The sequence below is a fragment of the Camelus ferus genome, chromosome 5 (assembly GCF_009834535.1).
Source record: "Camelus ferus isolate YT-003-E chromosome 5, BCGSAC_Cfer_1.0, whole genome shotgun sequence".
Lineage (NCBI taxonomy): Eukaryota > Metazoa > Chordata > Mammalia > Artiodactyla > Camelidae > Camelus > Camelus ferus.
In genome coordinates this window covers 96,951,452-96,970,761 of record NC_045700.1, presented here as the reverse complement: position 1 = coordinate 96,970,761, position 19,310 = coordinate 96,951,452, and the positions used below count along the sequence as shown (strand labels likewise).

The 19,310-nt window shown below is 55.6% G+C and overlaps 2 protein-coding genes across 21 annotated transcripts in view; one reads left to right on the top strand and one right to left on the bottom strand.

The window, feature by feature from the left end:
• MTERF4 (mitochondrial transcription termination factor 4) overlaps positions 1 to 13,306 on the top strand; it is a 76,501-nt gene extending 63,195 nt beyond the window's left edge. Inside the window, exons 4-6 of one of the 10 annotated variants that reach the window (XM_032480743.1) lie at positions 11,298 to 11,372; positions 11,738 to 11,809; positions 11,909 to 13,306. In XM_032480743.1, coding sequence (XP_032336634.1) covers positions 11,298 to 11,372; positions 11,738 to 11,809; positions 11,909 to 12,100 — 339 coding nt within the window. In that variant the 3' untranslated portion in view covers positions 12,101 to 13,306. Of the gene's footprint in view, positions 1 to 11,297 lie in introns of all 10 variants that reach the window. The other 9 variants (XM_032480744.1, XM_032480742.1, XM_032480746.1 and 6 more) reach the window with 9 other exon arrangements.
• The window catches only part of SNED1 (sushi, nidogen and EGF like domains 1), a 76,588-nt gene that overhangs the window by 55,482 nt on the left and 1,796 nt on the right, over positions 1 to 19,310 (bottom strand). The window lies entirely within an intron of this gene.

Genomic DNA, 19,310 nt, shown 5'->3' with positions numbered 1-19,310 from the left:
GAACAGGTGGGCAATGTGAGCAGAGAGATGGATGTCCTAAGAAAGAATGAAAAGAAACGCTAGAGGTCAAAAACACTGTTAAGAGAGATGAAGGGTGCCCTTGGTCGGCTCACTGGTAGACTGGGTACAGCCGAGGAAAGAATCTCTGCGCGTGTAGCTATTTCAATAGAAACCTCCAGAACTGAAAAGCAAAGAGAACAAAGACTGAAAAAAAAAAAAAAAACCAGAACAAATTATCCAAGGACTGTTGGACAACCACAGAAGAACTGCCTTATGTGTGATGAGAACTCCAGAAGGAGAAGAAAGGAACAGAAGAAATATTTGAAACAGTAATGACTGCGGATCTCCTCAGATTAACGTTAGACAACAGACCACCGGTCTGAGAAGCTCAGAGAGCACCAGTGAGGACAGGTGCCCAAACACCCAGGCCTGTCACTTCCAAACTATAGAAAATAAAAGATGAAGAAAAATCTTGAAAGCAACCAGAGAGGGGAGCACCTTACCACGGAGGAGCAAAGGTAAGAATTACATCTGACTGTTCTTCAGAAACAATGCAAGGAAGTAGGGCGTGGAGTGAATACTTCAAGAGTTGGGAGAGAAGCAAAACCCCACCATCCTAGAACTCTGCACCCTGCAAAGGCATCCTCAGTGAAGGAGCAATGAAGCCTTTCTCAGGCAAACAAAACCTGAGGACATTTGTTGCCAGTAGACGTGCCTTGCAAGCTATGTTAAAAGAAGTCCTTTAGAGAGAAGGAAAATGATACAGGTCGAAACCTGAGTCTACATTAAGAAAGAAAGAGCACAAAAGAAGGAATAAAGGAATGAAGGTAAAATGAAAGCTTTTATTTTTCTTACTCTTAATTGATCGAACAGATAACAGTTTGTCCAAAATAATACCAACAATGTATTCCATCATACTATACACACACACACACACACACACACACACATACACATATATGCTTATGTATGTAAAAAGAATGACAGCAATAATACAAGGGTGAGGAGGGCTGAATTAGAATTACTTTGTGATGATAAGGCATTCACACTACCTGAAAAGCAGTACAGTGTTATTTGAAAGTCGACTGGGACTAGTTGTGTTAAGGCAGCTAAACAGAGAAGTCGTGCATTAGACTGAGCTGGCTCTAATGCCTTGGTAGCCTATATAAGCAAACCAGATCCTAAGCCAGGATGGTTCAGTGTCTGCAAATCATACAGTGTGATACACCACGTTAAACTGAAAAATAAAAATCACTCAGTCATCTTAATAGATGCAGAAAAAGATTTTGACAAAATTCAAGACAAGGAATCCCACTCTAACCATTTTATTCAACATAGCATGGGCAGTCCCAGCCATAGCAATCAGATAAGAAAAAGAAATAAAAATGGAATTCAAGTTGGAAAGAAGTAAACTGTCACTGTTTGCAGACGACATAATACTACATACAGAAAATCCTAAAGATGCCACCAAAAAACTATTAGAACTAATAAATGAATTCAGTAAAGATGCAAGGTACAAAATTAATATACAGAAATCTGTCGCATTTCTATTCACTAACAATGAGCTATCAGAAAGAGAAATTAAGAAAATAACCCCCTTTATAATTGCATCAAAAATAATGAAATATATGGGAATAAATCTAACCAAGGAGGTAAAAGACCTGTGCTCTGAAAACTATAAGATATTAGTGAAAGAAACCTGAATACGCACAAACAAATGGAAAGAAATACCATGCTTATGGATTAGAAGGATTAATATTGTTAAAATGACCATATAAGCCAAGGAAATCTACAGATGCAGTGCAATCCTTATCAAAATACCAATGACATTTTTTCACAGAACTAGAACACGTAATTCTAAAATCTGTATGGAAACACAGAAGACTGTGAATAGCCAAAACAATCTTGAGAAAGGAGCACAAAGCTGGAGGTATCAGCGCCCTGATTTTGACCAGCACTACAAAGCTACAGTAGTGAAAGCAGTTTGGCATTGGCACAAAAACGGAGACATAGATCAGTGGAACAGAATGGAGAATCCATAAATAAATTCACATACTTAAAGTCAATTACTCTGGGACAGAGGAGGCAAGACTATACTATGGGGAAAAGACAGCTTCTTCAATAAATGGTGTTGGGAAAACTGGACAGGGACATGCAAAAGACTCGGACTGGACTGCTTTCTCACATCATATACAAAAATAAACTCAAAGTGGATGAAGGACTTAAATATAAGACCTGAAACCATGAAACTCTTAGAAAGAAAACATAAGCAATACACTCTTTCACATAAGTCTTAGATAGATATATATAGATATAGATATATATATATATATATATATATATGTATATTTTGGATCTGTCTCCTCAGGCAAGGGAAACAAAAGCAAGAATAAACAAATGGGACCACATCAAACTAAAAAGCTTTTGCACAGTGAAGGGAACCATCAACAAAATGAAAAGGCACCCCACTGAATGGGAGAAGGCATTTGCAAATGATATATCTGCCAAGGGGTTAATATCCAAAATATACAAAGAACTCATACAACTCAACATTAAAGAAACAAACACACAAACAAAAAACAGATCTAAAAATGGGCAGAGGACCTGAGTATTTTTCCAAGAAAGACACACAGATGCCAACAGACACATGAAAAGATGTTCAGCTTTACTATCAAAGATACTCAAATTAAAACCACAATGAGACATCACCTCACACCTGTCAGGATGGCTCTTGTCAAAAACACAAATAACAAATGTTGGTGAAGATGGGGAGGAAGGGGGTCCCTTGTGCATTGTTGGAATGGAAATTGGTGCAGCTACTATGGAGAACAGTATGGAGGTTACTACAAAAATTTAAAATAGAACTACCGTACAATCCTGTAATTCCACTTCTGGGTATTTTTCCAAAGCAAACAAAACTGCTAATTCGAAAAGATACATGCACCCTATGTTCATAGCAGCAGCATTCACAGCAGCCAAGACATAGAAGCAACCTAAGTGTCCACTGAGAGAGGAGTGGATAAAGAAGTTGTGTGTGTGTGTGTGTGTGTGTGTGTGTGTGTAATATTACTAAGTCATAAAAAATGACATCTTGCCATTTGTGACAATTTGAATGGACCTGGAGAGTGTTACACTAAGTGAATGAAGCCAGACAGAGAAAGACAGATACTGTATGATTTCACTTACATGTGGAATCTAAAAAACAAATGAGTGAACAAACATAACAAGACAGAAATAGATTCATAGAGAACAAACGTTGGCCAGAGGGAGGAGAAGTGGGGGGTGAGTGACACAGGTGAGGGAGACTAAGAGGAGGTACCAACTTCCAGCTACAAAATAAGGCATCACAGGGATGAAGTGGGTAGCGTGGGGGACATAGGCAGTAGCTCTGTAATCACTTGATGTGGTGACAGACGGTGGCCTAGCGTGGGGTTCGTTCTGTAATGCATAGAAATGCCGAACTGCTATGTTGTGTGCAGAACTAACATAGCACATAGGTCACCCATACTTCATTTAAAAACCGCAAAAGGCAGCAAAGAGCAGAAGACAAAGATAGGAACGAAGAACAAAGGCAACAAGTAGAAAACAGGAACAAACACAGCAGATGTTAGTCCAGCCTCATCAGTAATCACTTTGACTATGGTCTGAAGGCACCAATGATGAGGCACAGTTTGTCAGAGCGGATCGAAAAACAAGACCCAACTGTAAGCTGCCTACAAAAAACTCGCTTTAAATATAAAGATGCTCACAGATTAAGGGCAGATGGGTGGGGAAACATGCTAACACCAATCCAAAGCAAGCAAGAGCTGTGACGCTGACTTCAAACAGGAGGGACTCAAAGCAAGGGAAGCTATCAAGGGTAAAGAAGGGCATCGCGTGATGACGAAGGGGTCGCTTCTCCAGTAAGACACAGCGGTCCTCCATGCGTGTGCACACAACACCAGAGCCCCGAGCTAATAAGGCAACAGCGGACAGAGCTGCAAGGAGACAGACGCGTCCACTGTCGTGGCTGGAGACACCGACACTCCTCCGTCAGAGCAGACAGATCCAGCAGGCAGAAAGCCAGGCAGGACACACCCGAACTCGACTCCACCCTCAAACAGCCAGACACACCCGACGGAGCACTCCACCAGCCGCAGCAGAGTGCGCTTTCTTCTCAAGCTCACATGGAACAGTCTCCAGGATGGACCACATTCTGGGCCACGAGACACACCATAGAAAGCAAAAAGCATAGAAATCATACAGTGTCTGCTCTCAGGCCACCGTGGAATTGAACGGGCAATCAATACACAGCACAGATAACTGGAAAGTTCCCAGTTACACAAAGGCTGCACAATATGCTTCTGAATGACACATGGGTCAAAGGAGGACGGCATGTCAAGAGAAATTAAGAGACGTTTGAACTAAATAAAAAAGGGAGTGCAACTTACCAACAATTTTGGGATGCAGTGAAAGCAGCCCCTAGACGGAAATTTGTGGAAGAATTTGAGAAAAAAATCAATAAAACTGAAAATAGGTAAAAAAATCAACAAAAACAAAAACTGGCTCTTTGAAAAGATCAATAAAATTGATAAGCCTCTAGCTAGGCCATCTATGAAAAAAAAGAGAGGACACAAATTACTGATGCCAGAAATGAACGAGGGGACGACAGTACAGGTACTGTGGCCATTTAAAGGATAATAATGAGAAAATATGAAAAAAATCTATGACCATAAATGTGACAACCTGGATGAAACAGACCAATTCCTTGAAAGACACAACCTGCCAAAACTCACAGGAGAAGAAACACACCATCTGAACAAGCACACGCATCTATTAAATACACTGAATCCACAATTAGTAACCTTCCAAAACAGAAAGTGCCAGGCCCAGACGGGTCACTGATAAATTCTACCAAACGTGTAAGGAGAAATTATACCAATTCTCTACAGTCTCTTCCAGAGGACAGAAGCAGAGGAAATACTTCTGACTCATCCCCTGAGGCCAGCATTACCCTAATACCAAAACCAGACAGAGACATCGCCAGGAACGGGCACCACAGACCAGTATCTCTCGTGAACACAGATACAGAAACCCTCAACAATTAGTAAGTCAAATCCAACAACGTACAGAAAGAAGTAAACACCACAACCAACTTATCCTAGATATGCAAGGCTGGTTCAACATTCAAAAAACAAACTGATGTAATCCACCACATCAGGAGGCTAGAAAAGTCACACGATCATATCAACAGCTGCATAAAGAGCATCTGACCAAATCCAACACCCGTCATGCTGACGCCCTTCAGGAGACTGGGAGCAGAGGACGCTTCCGTAGCCTGACAAGGGACAGCTGCAAAACCCCGCTGCTAACATCGCACCAGGAGCAGGGGCAAGGCAGGGATGCCCCGCGCCACCCGTCTTCAGTGTTTCGCTGGGAGTTCTAGCTGATGCGGCAAGAAAGGGAAAGAAACCCTCCTGCTCTGTGAAGACAGCGTCAAGGGAGTGAGAAGAAAAGCCGCTGACTTGGAGAAAATGTTTGCAAATATGATGAAGACTGTTACTCAAAATGTACAAAGAACTCTTAAAACTCAGCGATAAGAAAACAAACCACCTGATCAAAAATTGGGCCAAAGGCCTTAGGGACACGTCAGCAGAGAAGGCGGCAGATGAGCACGTGAGAAGACGCGCCACCTCACAGGTGATCGCGGAGACGCAAGTAGAAACAGTAACGAGGTACCGTGCGTGCCTGCTCGCGCGGCCCGGACCCGGACCCGGACCCTGACGGCACCGGGTGCCGGCGGGGACGCGGGGACGCAGAGCGCTGCAGTCACGGGAAGAGGCCGGAGCGCAGCAGGGCAGCCCCGGGGGGGGGGGGGGGAGGACCGCCCCCCGGTCTCGGGAAGGATCCGGGCCTCCGCCCGCTCGGGGCCCCGCACGTTGGGAGACGCCCCGGGGCGGGATCTGCGCCCGGAGGAGCCGGAGCCCGAGGCCGCGCCTTGTCCAGCAGCGCCCCCTGTCTGCGGCGGAGCCCAGCTACACCCCGTTTAAAACTGGGGGCGCCGCGGGCTCCCGGTGAGAGCGGGTCCCCGCTGAGGGGGACCCGCGGGGCCTGTGACTCTCCGCCCGGTATCCCCCCCGGGGGGGGGTTCGACTTGAACTTGACCCAGCAGGGCGGCCAGATGGAAAGGTGGGCCTGCCCAGAGCAGTCTCAGCCTCACAGGAAACAGCGGCCACTGCCCCTCGGCCCCCGAAGCTCAGCCACTGCCCCCCGGGACCCGCAGGCCTGCCTGACTCGCTGATGGTGTCCCCTGGGCGGCAGGCGGCCGGCCCCAGCCCCAGTTCAGGAAGCCACGAAAGGCCAGTGAGCGCGGTGGGTGGACGCAGGAGCATCACCCAGGCCGTCCAGGACGCTCGCAAAGACCAGACTCGCGGGACGCTTACGACCTTCGGACGCTGCTGTGGTCTCGGGAGGGCCTGCAGACGTGTGCGGCCACGCCTGGCCCCGGGGGCCACGTGCGGTCTCCATGCTTACTCTTCTGTGTTCCTTCTGTTTCTGTTTTTCCAGCACTCTGAGCTCCCAGGTCAGCTCCGGGAGGCCCGGGCAGGGCTCCGCGGGCGGCGCTCGCTGGAGCACCGCTGCCCGCCCGCTCACACACCGTCTCCGGGTGCTCGGAGCTGAGCAGTGAGGCAGAGGCCTCCCGGCCGCGAGCCCACGGGGGTTCACGACCCGGGCCTTTACAGAAAAGCCGGCGGCCCTGTCTCCTGGCGAGGCTGCCACTTGGCAGGGCACAGCCTGGCCGACAAAGACGCCCACCTCTGGGGCCCGCTGATGTGGAACAGGCAGCCGCTGCGGGTGACATGGTCTGGGTGCCCCCGCTTCCCTCCTCGTACCAGAGATGGCAGCGCGGCCCCCACCACGGACCTGGCGGAAGGAAGGCTCTGTGTCGGAGGCGCAGAAGCCACTGCCTCACGCCAGGCCTGTCTCCGCTGAAGCTGGCCTGCTGTCTCACTGAGAAGGACCTCTGACCCCTCCCAGGCCCACCAAGGGGTCTCCTGCTGTGGACGCGTTTGCGCTGTCATGCTGTTGTTCCGGCCTGATCAGCCCCCTCTGGCCACAGCACTGCCACCGCCGACGTCCTGATTGTTTGTGTCTGACAGTGATGGGCCTGTGGCCTCGGAGGCAACCCTGCAGCGGTCACAGTCAGATGTCCGATGGCATTCCTGGCTCCCCCCCATCCGTGGGGGTCTGGAGCTATGAGCCCTGGCTCGGCCTCCTCAGAATCACCACAGAGGTGTGTCCTCTTCCGCTGAGCCTGCCCAGTCCACGCAGTTTGTCTCCCCTGGGCTGCCCTCTGCGTTGTGGCTGGGACACAAGGGAAGGGCCTATCTGGGCTACACAGAACTACTTGGAAAAACGGGAACCTGCCTGACCACTCCCGGGCACAGTGGTGCGTGGTTGGTGCCTCCCAGGTGACGGGGCCTCGGGATTCAAACCTCACTCTCTTGCTGCGCTGCCAGAGTCCGTGGTCATGGAGGCATGGTCACTGCCATTGTCATCTGAGGTGGTTCGTGGGGGCCGCTGTAGGGGCCACAACAGTGTCTGTAAATTTTACAGCAATGCCCTGAGCCCTCCCGGTGAACAGTCTGGTGTGAGTAGGGATGGTTGTGGGGAGGAGATGACCGTTACCGGGATGGGCACACTGGTTTCGGGGCCGAGGAGCGTTGATCAGGCACCTGGGCAGGGACCACCTCAGAGCCGGGCGGCAGCGGTAGGTGACTGCTCTTTGCCCCGAGATCCAGCACCTGGCAAAGGCCCCATGGCCCCCCTGAGTCAGGGTTTGCATCCCTTTCTGTGAGTGATGAAGATGGAAAAGCCACGGGCACTCTGGTCACCAACTGTTCTGTGTCTGCCGCCCGAAGGTGGGCCCCACCCTCCTTGCAGGCAGACGCACGTGGCACCACCTCGACTCCATCTTACAGACACCAGTTCATGCTCGGCCTCGGGTCATGTTGTGTGTGGTGACTGAGGCCACAAATGCTCGGCGACACAGCCCTCAGACCCTAACCAGACTGGTGGAGTCAACCATCCCAGTCTGCCTGTGACTGGGGGGACCTGGGATTCCAGATTTTCAGTGTAAAGCCAAGAAGGTTTGGGTAAAGCAGGCTGAGTTGGTTACCTGGACGGGAGTCACTTTTAAGGCCCATTTACTGCCTCTGTCATGACCAGCGGTGGTGTCAAAGATAAGCTGGGTGGTCTGAACCCTTGCGTGGGTCATAACGGATGGTGGTCTGGCCCCTCTGGGACCCGTGTGGAGCCAGCTGCACCTGGGGCCTGGGTAGCTCATCTTGCACCACACAGGGTCCTGTGTGTCCAGCTGAGTTAAAGGTGGTGAGAGACGGTCACTTGGATTTGGTCCTGGCTCTGCTAGTCCAAGTAGCCGGAGTGGCCGATGAAACAGCAGACTCGTGTGCAAATTTGAGCTTGTCCAAGAGCGTGGGGCCAAGCAGGTGGCCGTGGGCCCTGAGGGCCTCTGCGAGCTTTCTGTCTTCCCTTGCCTGGGCCACGTGTTTGGGTTGTGTTTGCAGAGAACAGCCTTGAGTGACAAGGTGTTGTCTCTGGGGGACAATGGCAGGCTTGCTGTGGAAGAGATGGGGTCCCCAAACTCAGGGTTTCCTGGCTGTGATGGAAGCCTGAGGTCTGGGTTCCATCTGCCTGGCCCCTCCATGTGGCCTCGTGGGACCTGGAGAGCCAGGGCCACCAATGCAAACCACGTGCTGTGCCCCTCGCTTTGCCACGAATCCTGACGTCCCAGGTGTGTTTCTGACCAGGGAGTCGCGGGCCTCTGGCAGCATCTGCCACCCAGGGGCAGGCTGGTGCTGGCTTGTAAGGAGGGTCTCATCAAATCCCAGACCTCAGCAGTTATATGTGAATAACCTTGAAGTTGTATGTAAAATGGATTTTTTCTCTAGAAAAACATAACTTAAATGCAAGCAGAAATGGAAAACCTATTTTTATACAAGCATGAAGAAATTCAAGTAGTGTTCAAAATGTTCCCACCAAGAAAACTCTAGGTCCAGATCGCGTCACCAGAGAGCATAACCAGACATTCAAGAAACAAGTCCAGAGATACGCGAGCTCCTCCAAACAGAAGAGTTCATTTCACGAGCCTAGCATAACCTCGATGCTGAACTATAACCAGGCAGTACATGGAGGGACTAAAATTCAAAAAGGCCAGTCTCACACAGAAGTTGCCTGAATCTTAACACGTTACTAGCAAACCGAATCCAGCAATACATAAATCGGATCAATAATTCATCAGTGCAAACGTGGATTTCTGTTAGGAATGCAGGCTAGTCTTTGCATTAGAAAAGCAATTGGTTTAATTAATTTAAATGACCAGTGTAAAAGGTTAAAGGTGAAAATCATATAATCATCTTAATAGGTACAGAGATGGCTTGTAGCAAGAGCCAACACCGTACATGATGGACATTCTCAGAATATGAGACGTGGGGACGTGAGGGGACATCCTAATCCGATAAAGGGGACCTTGAACATCACGCTGGATGGTGAGATATGGGGCACTTTCCTTTTGGGATCAGAAGTAAGACAAGGACCTGCTAACACCGCATCTGCTAGACACTGTGTCCAGCCAACAGGGTGAAGCGAAAGACGAATCGAAGTGTCACACGACCAGAAAGGGAGAAACACAGCCATCATTAGCTGCACAGGACACGGATGCGAATGTGGAAAATTCAAAAGCATCCCCAGATAATTTAGTAAAATTAGTAACAGGTTTGGTCTGGTTGTTAAAGATAAAATTAGGAAATCCATTGTGCTTCTACGCAGCAGCAAAAAAAACCGTCAAAAAAGAAATTAAAGATGCTCCCAAGAGCAGTATAGGAAACACCAACTGCTAAGCGTCGCTCTAACAGGAGCTGTGCAGCACTTGCCCGCAGTCAGCTCTGGAACCGTCGAGAACTTTGAGGGCGGTCTGCACGCACTCAGAAGCCTGCCGCGCTCCTGGGCGGCGCGAGTTGATGTTGTGGAGACGCCGGTTCTCACGGGGGTCTGTGCGCTCCATGCCACCTCCGCAAAAACCCCGGTGGGGGTGTGTGTGTGTGTGTGTGTGTGTAACCCGACAAGCCAGTTCTGCTTTTATGTGACAACGCAAAGCTGGGGATGGCCCCGACTCCCTTGAGAGGAACAAGATGGAAGGACTTGCTCCGACAGACGCTGAGCCCTGTCAGCGTGGACAGCAGCCGGCTCGTGCTGCCCGGGGCAGGCGGGCAGGAGGCAGGAGACTGCCCGTCCCCTCAGCAGGGGGCCGGGGTGGCCCCACTCCTTTAAAGCGGAGACCGCTGGGCCCCTGACCCCCGCCGCACGCAAAGCCCGGTGTGCAGGCCCCACGGTGCGCACACGCAGGCCGCACAGCAGGGAGGCTGCTGGGGGCAGCAGGGAGGCTGCGCCCTCGACTTTGATGGCGGGGTGCAGGGGGGCGCTCGGCGGTAGAGCACGAGCTTAGCGTGCACGAGATCCGCGTTCCATCCCCAGTGCCTCCGTTAAATAAATAAATATAAAATTAAAAAAAGAGAAATGAAATGTATGAAAGGTAAAATGGGGCGCACAGCCTGCAACTGTAAGAACAGACGAGACATTAACACCTTAGCAGCAAGAGCGCCTGCTCACCCCGAGGAGAGAGTGAGGCGCGGCCCGGAAGACGGGGCGACCCCTGCTGCCTGTGGCGCTGGGGCCTGGCGTTGGGGCTGAGCCCCACAGATGAGCGAGGAGAAGTGAGCTCGGGAGCGAGGCCAGGAAGGACTCCAACAGCGGGTTTATGAACGAGGAGATCCAGCGGGAAGCGAGCGCGTGTGCGATGTGCTCCGTCTCACGAGTGGAACAGAACGTCAAAGCCACGCGAACCACCGCCCGCCCGCGGGGCTGGCGGGCGCGGGGAGCGCCCAGGGCTCTGGGTCTAACGTGACGGACACAGGAGCGGCCCCGCCCAGCCGCCCACTCCGATCTGGACTCTCGGGACGTGGGTTCCACATGTTCCCGAACAGCAGCCTTAAGAATAGCCTGGGGGAGGGGGGCACAGCTCAGCGGGAGCGTGTGCGCTTAGCGTGCACGGGGTCCTGGGTTCAATCCCCAGTCCCTCCCTTCTCTGTAATGTAGTCTGACTGTGACGTGGACCCCTTCATGTGAACGACCCCTTCAGCACACACTGGTTCGGTAAAGATAGAATAAAGTTAAAAGAAGAATGGTCTAAGTAGGAACGCAACACGTCCACCACAGTGAGACAGAGGAATGACTTGCAGATGCTTCATGCGGTTACACAGCGATGGCACCGGACCAAGATGCCCCGGAGAACACGGAGCACCCGCCTGACGACCGTGAGTGGGGAGGCCAGGTGCAGGGAGAGGTGCAGGCGGCCCTGGTGGGGTGCCCGGCGGGGGCAGGGCAGGGCCCACACCCCTGGGGCCGTGGGGGTGGGTTTGCTTGGGGCTGTTCCGTGGAGGCTGCTTTTTTGCTGCAGATTTACGTTGGGTTCCCTTTTCTGCACGTGTTTAGGGAAAGAGAGTTCGGGGGAGCTGTGGCAGTGGGGTGGGAGGGGATGCACAGCTGGGGGGCGGGAGTCCCCTGCAGGCCAGCGTGGGCGTCCCTGGGGCGGGGCTGGGGCCACGGGCGGACCAGGGCCACCTGCTGGGTGGGACCTGCCGTCACTGCCTCCCTGCAGCCCGCACACCCTCCTCCTCAGCTGGCCCCGCTCCCTGTGGCTCCTGCAGACACAGCCCGGAGTTTCCTTCCTGCCTTTGAAGTCAGGGCTCAGGTGTGTGTGGTGTGTGCGGGCCTCCCTGCCACACCGTCCCCCGAGCCCTGCACTTGGCCTCATTCTGCTCTCCTCTCCCCTCACCTCCTCCCGCCCCAGGCCGCTGCTGCCCTCCCCATGGGGTGTGGGCCTGGAGCCCGGCGGCCAGGAACAAGGCAGAACAAGCCGGCCCTGTTCCCCTGCCAGGACCAGGCGGGCCGGGACCATGGCCGAGAAGGCAGTGGGGCCCCCGCGCTGAGCAAGCCGGCTGCTGGCAGGCGCACACCTGGACAGGGACCTCGCTGGACCTGACCCGGGAGCTGGGTGCAGCTGATGCAGGGCGGGGAGCCGGGGTGCGGGGAGCCGCGCGGCAGCCCCTCTCCACCCCATGCTGGGGTCCCTCTCCTCCTTCAGAGCTGGGCCAATGCCACTTCCCACTAAATACCGATTTGATTATTATTATTTTTCTACTTGCAATAGCACTTGGTGAAACACGCAGTATAGACAGGAGAGCAGGAGAAAGGAGTGGAATTCGGTCCCCCGCCCGGTGCCGGCAGGCTGTTCTGCCTCTGGTGTCTCGGAACCTGACGTGGGCCTGGCTGTTGGTTGGGGTCCAGGGCCTAGAACTTGCCGCCCGCACCCACTGCCCCTGAGGGCACGAGGCTGTCCAGGTGGACCTGCCCAGCCCAGCGCAGCCTCTCAGGACACTGGCAGAAACGCGGGAGACCCTGGGAGCGGGCAGGGAGGGCACAAGCGTGCTTGGAGCTGGTCTGCAGGGCCTTGGCTCAGCGTTCCCCGCAACCCTCCCTGGCCCCTCCCTGCAGATCCTGACGTCCAGGGCCCCCCACCACTGTGGCCACCCTCTGGTCTCCCCAAGCCTAGGCTGAGAACACAGGGCGCCAGGGTGGGGCTCGCAGCCGGGCTGCCCTGTGAAGTCTGTGTGTGGATGGGCCGAGTGCGGGGCAGGCGGCTGGCAGGTGCACCCTCCTCTCCCAGGCCTGCCCGAGCGAGCCTGCAAACTTAGTGGGGAGTCGCAGGTCATGGCCTGGGCTGTTCCCCTGGGGAGGCCCTGAGGCCATGAGCAGCAGGAAGCGGCCTGCTCTGTGAGGGGGAGGCTACCCTTGACCTGGGGGTGCACGTGGCCAAGGGGCCGGCGGCAGGAGCCCAGGCCTTTCCCGTAGGACGGGCCAGCCCTCCCGGGTCCAGGAGAACGCGCAGACTGTGCTGGTGGCATTTCCGACTTGGATGAAACCAGGAAAGAGGGGAAGTGTCCTGGAGAGTCTCCTGGAGGCCACTTCCAGCAGAAAGCGGGTGACGTGGTCTGGCCGGTCCCCGAGCCGGGGAGCTTGAGGACTGGCTGGTGCCCCCTCACTGGGCCAGGGGCTGCCCTGGGCCGGGCGGGCAGGCCTGGAGGGGAGCCAGGGACCCAGTGCCCCAGCTCTGCAAACATCAGCTCAGAAAGGGCGGGGCCTTGTTCCTGCTTTGATTTCGCTGCCAAAAATAAAACAATAAACCTCCGAGGCCTTTCATAAGCTTGTTTTGAAAAATATAGGCACGTCTTTTATTTCCTGGCAGCTTTCTGGGTAACTAGGATTCCTTCCACAAGCACAGCTGGGGGCTGAAGTCCTGCTCACAGGGCAGCTATGGTCAGGGCCCTGGGCCCACGGTCAAGGTGGGGCCCTGGACACCCTGCATGCCCAGCCTGGCAAGGAGGGGAGACTGGCCCTGGGCTGAGCACCCTGTGTGCCAGGCGGGCCTCAGGCAGCAGCACGCGTGGCTGCTGGGGGGCCAGGAGGCGGGGGAAGGAGCCCCCAGGGCTGACCAGGGTGCGTCCTGCAGGAAGGGTGCCCGGTTGCCGCACTGAAGGAGGGATTCCCTGCTGGGTGGGGCAGCAGAAGCAGTGATGGAGGACAGCCCTTCCCTCCCGGGCCAGGGTCTCTGGGCTGCACGCCTGGGGCTGCACTTCCTGATGTCCGTTGTCCAGGGCCTCTCTGTGGCCACCCTCTGGCCCCCTGCTGGGCCTATGGCCCTGAGCCCCTCCGACAGGGGCTGCCTCTTCCAGGCGTCCAAGCACCTGTCCCTACAGTGCGCTGTCCTCACTGCTGCTCCCTCTCGCCCAGCCCTCCCCTCCCTGTGTAGAAGGCAGCTCCCGCCTCCCCTCCCTACAGAGCCACTTTCTTGCCTCTTCTCTGGCACACCTGGGCCAGGTGCCCCTCCAGGGCCAAATTCCCAGCTCCCCAGAGGCCCCTGGATATGCCCTGCCCGTGGGCTGCAGTCCCACACCACCGGGGCATCCACGCCCTCCCTCTGCGCCCATCGCCAGCCTGCCCACAGCCTCCTGGCTTCTCCTGAGACCTCGCTGCCCCTGCATCACTGCGGCCACCACAGCTAGAGTGCGGATCTCCAAGTGCAGACTGGGTGTGTCCCAGCTGCCACGCGCCTAGGCCCCTCCCCTGCCAGTCTCACCTCTGGGGACAGTGGGACCCCAGCCCTACCCCAGGCCCGCCCCCAGCAGGGCTCTGAGGCTGTCTCCCCCAAGCAGGTCCAGGGTGCATTTGTTGCAGAATGTGCCTGAGGGCCCCAGGGTCTGTGCCTGGCCCTGGACCGGGTGGCCCTGGGCACAGGGTGGTCCTGGGCTGCCTCCCTGTGTGGAGGGTGTGGGGTCCGGGGCCTGTGCCTGGGCCCTGTCCCCCGACTCCTCCTACCCTGGGCTCAGCCCACGGAGCCCAGACTTACGCGCTGCTGAGTCTGAGGGCTGGGGAGTGGGGCTGTGGCCGCACGCACAGCAGCGGTTTAAGGAGTGACTTGCGCCACTTTGCAAAGAAGCAGTTTATAACTATTGAGGCTCTGAGGCTGGACCCCTTGGTCCAGCTGGGCAGTCTTCCAGGCCACCCAATCACTGACCCACAGAAGCAGTGTCCACGGGGCTCTGTCCTTGGGCCTGCCCACTGCCCCTACCCCAACCCTGGATCGCACCACCAGGATACCTGTCTGGCCTAGAAGCTGGCCAGGGCCCTGTGGCACAGCTGCATTTCCGCCGTGCTCCCGGGGGACCCGCAGCACCGCCGGGTGAGATGGGCAGGCGCCAGGCGGCCCTGGGGCTGAGGGCGTGCCCGCCTTGGGCCAGGTGACGTGGCTACCTTCACTCGCAGAGGGGGATAGATGAGGATGCCCTCGGGGCAGCAGGGGGCAATAGGAAGACATCACAAAGTACACTCCTTGGGCCCCATCCGGCCCACCTGGAGGATTTCTTGGAACGAAAGGAAAGAACAGCAGACCTGGATAAGGATGCTGTGCACCAGAGCATGCTGGGAGTCGCCGAAACCGCCCACGGGGTCAACCACCAGTGACTGGTTAAAAGAATTACGGTAGAGCCAGAGGGTGGACTACTACACTGCCCCCAAAGGCACGTCTTTGAAGCAAAGTTAAGGCATTGGAAAATGCTCCTGGTACACTACTGATGGAAACGTGGGAGCTTGTATGAAGTGGTGACCCCAGATACGCTTGGAAACACATCAGGAAGGGGTCCACCAAAATGTCCAGAGCGCTTCCTCCCGGATGACGGAATTACGGGTGCATCATCCCATCCATCAGATGGTGAACAGCCAACAGGTATGGAGCTGCTCCCAGGGGCTGGCGCTCTCACAAAACAAATGTTACTTTAAACCTAAAATGAAACCCTGCTGCAAGCGCACATCAGAGCCTGGACTCAGAGCCAGGGCTCAGGCGAGGTTTCAGGAAGAATGAGTGAATAAAGGGATCAGGGAACCAGTCGCTGGTGAGTGAACGGTGAGCGTCCACGGGCACGGTCCGGTGAGCCTGGCGCATCCGGCTGCGAAGTTCCCGGGGCCTGGGGCAGTGCGAACAGAAGGCTGCTCCGCCGGAGGCACCCCTGGGGCAGCTTTATGTTTTGCTACAATGTCACAATTGCAAGGAACTCCTCACTCTTTTGAGCCACACTCACCAAATGCTAGGATTCTGCCCCCTTCGCTTTATCATTTTCCCTCTTTCTATGTAGATAAATGTTTCCTGAACCGTTGAGAGTGTCTTTCAGAAGCAGTGACCCTTTACCCCCTAGACGCTTCAGTGTGCACTTCCCCTGAGCATGGACTCTGATGTGAACGGACGCAACTCCCCGGAGCATCATGTGGGGCCTTCTCCACCGTTTAAGCATTTAACTGTCTGTTTACTGACATTGGCGTGGACTCACTGGTTCCCCTTTACTTAGTGGGCCAGAACCTGTCACTGCCGCACTGTAATGCGTAACTTGTCCAGACGCAGCTGCGGGAGCCCCTTTCCGGCCGCCCGTGTCCTCTTCCTGCATCCCAGTCGTTCTCTGCACACTCGATTACTTCCTGGCACAAGATTCTCCAAGCTCATTTTGAATGTTTCCTGCCACGGCCGTGTAATCTCCAAAAAGCCCCAGTTCCTTTCAGAGGAGCTGGTATGTAGCAACCAGGAACTGGGCACCAGGAGTCCTTGTGGCTGTTTTATTTTATTTCATTTCATTTTTTTGCCACTTGATGAGCATTTCCTGGGTGTCTGCTTGACAAAGGAGGCATCATGCTTGCATGTCCCTCCGTGGACACAGCTAGGAGAAACACATGTGCAGATGCACATGTGCATGTACGTGTGCACCTATGTCCCCTCTCACGACACAGAAATGCATCCGTACACACGTGTGCAGTCTGTGCACTGATGTGCACAGACAAGACAGACACCAAACAAGGAGACAACTGGGCAACCGAGGGGTCAGAGGCGACGCAGGGGGAGCCCAAGGACGGGGCTGGGGGGAGCAGGGGCTGTTCCGGGAAGGAGACCTGCCTGTCCTGGGAGAAGCCCCCCATCACATCACAAGGGCTAAGGGTGGCCTGTCCTGTGCGGCTGGAGCAGAGGGAGCTGGGGGACGTGGCGGGGATCTGAGGACAGACCACCCAGCCTCAAGGCCGGGGGCGGGCAAGGGCAGGAAGGAGAGGGGGGGTCTTGTTCACACTGGCTGGGGCGCCCTCAGCCAGCCGCCCCACGGACAGGCGCACGGGGCAGGGCCAGGAGCTGGAGGCCAGCGTTCCAAGGCAGGGCTGCCAGGTCCAGCTGCCTGCTCTGACCACGTGGGGACGAGGGGAGGGAGGGAGGGAGGGAGGGAGGCCTCAAGGCTGCCTGACCGCTGGGACAGTGGGTCCAGGGAGGAAGCAGGACTTGTGTGGGTGGATCGGGAAGGAGGCGGCTGGACACAGGAATCTGGGGGCCCCTGAATCTGCATTTGGAGGCTGTTTCCTCATCTGTGCGGGGGGTGACAATGCTGCCTGCCCTCTGACGGGCCGCCAGGGAGGTCCCGGCGGAAGGCCTGCCCTGGTTCTCGCTCTCCACAGAGTTGCCAGACCATTCCAGGACCCTCCCTGGACTCCTTCCTGCCCAGTTCCACCTCCCAGAGCCCCTTCCTCCTGCTCCCCTCCTCCCCGGGCACCGCCAGGAAGAGGGCACAGAGTAAGACTTCTGCCACCAGCCCTGCCTCCAACTCATGGTTTTGTCCTGTGTCAGGGTAGATTTTCCAGATGGCGTGGAGCTGGTGGCTAGACAGCTGTGACGCGGCTGGCTGGGTACGTGTCATGGATGTACTTGGATGGGGTGCTTGCTGCACAGGTGGGGAAACTGGGGTTCATGGAGGAGATGTGCAGCCCCGGTCCCGGCTGCCTGCAGAGCCCCCCTGTGGGTGAGCTGGGAGAGGCAGGGTGGGGACTGTGCCCACAGAGTGGGGTTGCCAGAGCCTGAGTGGATACCAGGTGTGGAGCAAGCCATGCCTGGGGCACTGGAGGGAGGTGCTGCTGGCCAGAGCGCAGGTCACATCATGCCTTCCCTCTGGGCGCCCATCCCGGCCCCACGCCCTTCCTGTCTCCAGCTCAAGGCTCTAGGTCTGGGACTGGCCTCAAGGTGTTCCAAAAGACAAGGAGGGAGGAGTCTCTAAGACCCAGTGGTCAAGGGGTGTCAGAGCACTGCGGCTGAGAGGCCAGCAGGCGCTGGAAGAGGCTTGGGGGGGGGTGGAGAGGGACACCCCGCGTACCACCCCCATTGGCGCAGTCTCAGAGACATGATGGTGGACCCCACACCCGTGTCTCAGCCACTGCACCCTTGTAACAGACTTGCGGACCCTTGCAAGGTGCCCATACCTTCATGGATGCCGCCCACCCAACACTCCCTTCCCCAGAGGGGAAGTCCTGCCTGAGGCCACCAGCTGGGGCTCCTGATGCCAAATCAACCCAGATCTCCCTCTGCAGCCCCCAGCCCCCACCCTGGGGGCCGCACCTGGGGGCTTCTGTGGGGAAGGAGGATCTCTGAACCACCACTGGCCAGGCTCACCGCACTCAGCCCCAGACGGGCCCCCAGCGCTCACTGCCGTCTCTCCCCATGAACTGCTGTCCAGCTCCCAGCAGGGAGGTTCCCACTTAGCGCGGTTGCGACGGCCCCAAGCTCACCCCCAGCAGCGCCGGCCTGGTTTGCGTTTCAAACCTCAGCAATAAAACAGACTCTCAACCACGTTCAGAGCCTTACGACTCGGCACAGACAGCTGCTGGGACATGAGAAGGAAGCAAGGCGCTGGAGCTTCCAGAAAGGCGGCCCCCACGGGCAGCAGGACCGGGGCCTTGCTAGGGCCACAGTCTGTGGCTGTTTCTGATGAAGACTCAGAAGGCATGACCTCCATGCATGGTCACTGGCGTGTGGGCAGGGCCCCAGAGCTGAGGTCCTCACACCCACCATGCATCCATTCCCTCAACAATCCTGCTCTTTGCCAAGCACTGGGCTGGGGGCTGAGGGGGTGTCCAGCCCTGGAGGGTCCTCACTTGGCCAGATGCAGGCACCTGGGCTCAGGGCTGGCTGCCAGGGTTGGAGCCAGGGGTGTGCAGGGAAGTGTCCTCTCCGCTGGGTAGGCTGGGAGGCACCTGGTCTGACCCACTTGCTTTGGAATAAATGCCTTCTCTTCTGTGTTTGGCTTCAATTCTAACCCTCCTGCCTGCTCCCTCCTTGACCACAGAACCCTCAGAGTAGTCCTGGGCATCCTCCACCTCAAGACTTCCGTTGTCTTCCCTACGGAGTAAAGAGAAGGTGAAGTGGGCTGACTGTGTCCCTGTGGGCGAGTGTTTGCCAGATAACATCTCTGTTTCAAGGAAAAGGTCTTGTGAACGTGTTGCCAGCATCCGCAGCGCCCGTTCGCTTTGTGGGTCTTTCCCCTGCAGGGCCACGTCTCCTAGGTGTTTGGCAAGGGCAGGTGTTTGTGGCGAGGCTGCTAAGAGGGCCAACTGTTTTCTAGTATTTTCACCTATGACTTTGGTGAGACAGTTGCGCACGGCCCAGATGCCTGAGGAACATTTAGACAGAGTTGCTCTGTTAAGGTGGTGCCAATGTTCGTTTCCCACTTCTAAGATGTACGGCCGTCTCTGGCTCCCGCAGGCCCTGAGCACAGCTGAGCTCCGCCCCCCCCACCCCATATTGTCCGCCGGTCCTGGCCCAGAGGGTGGGGCACCTACAG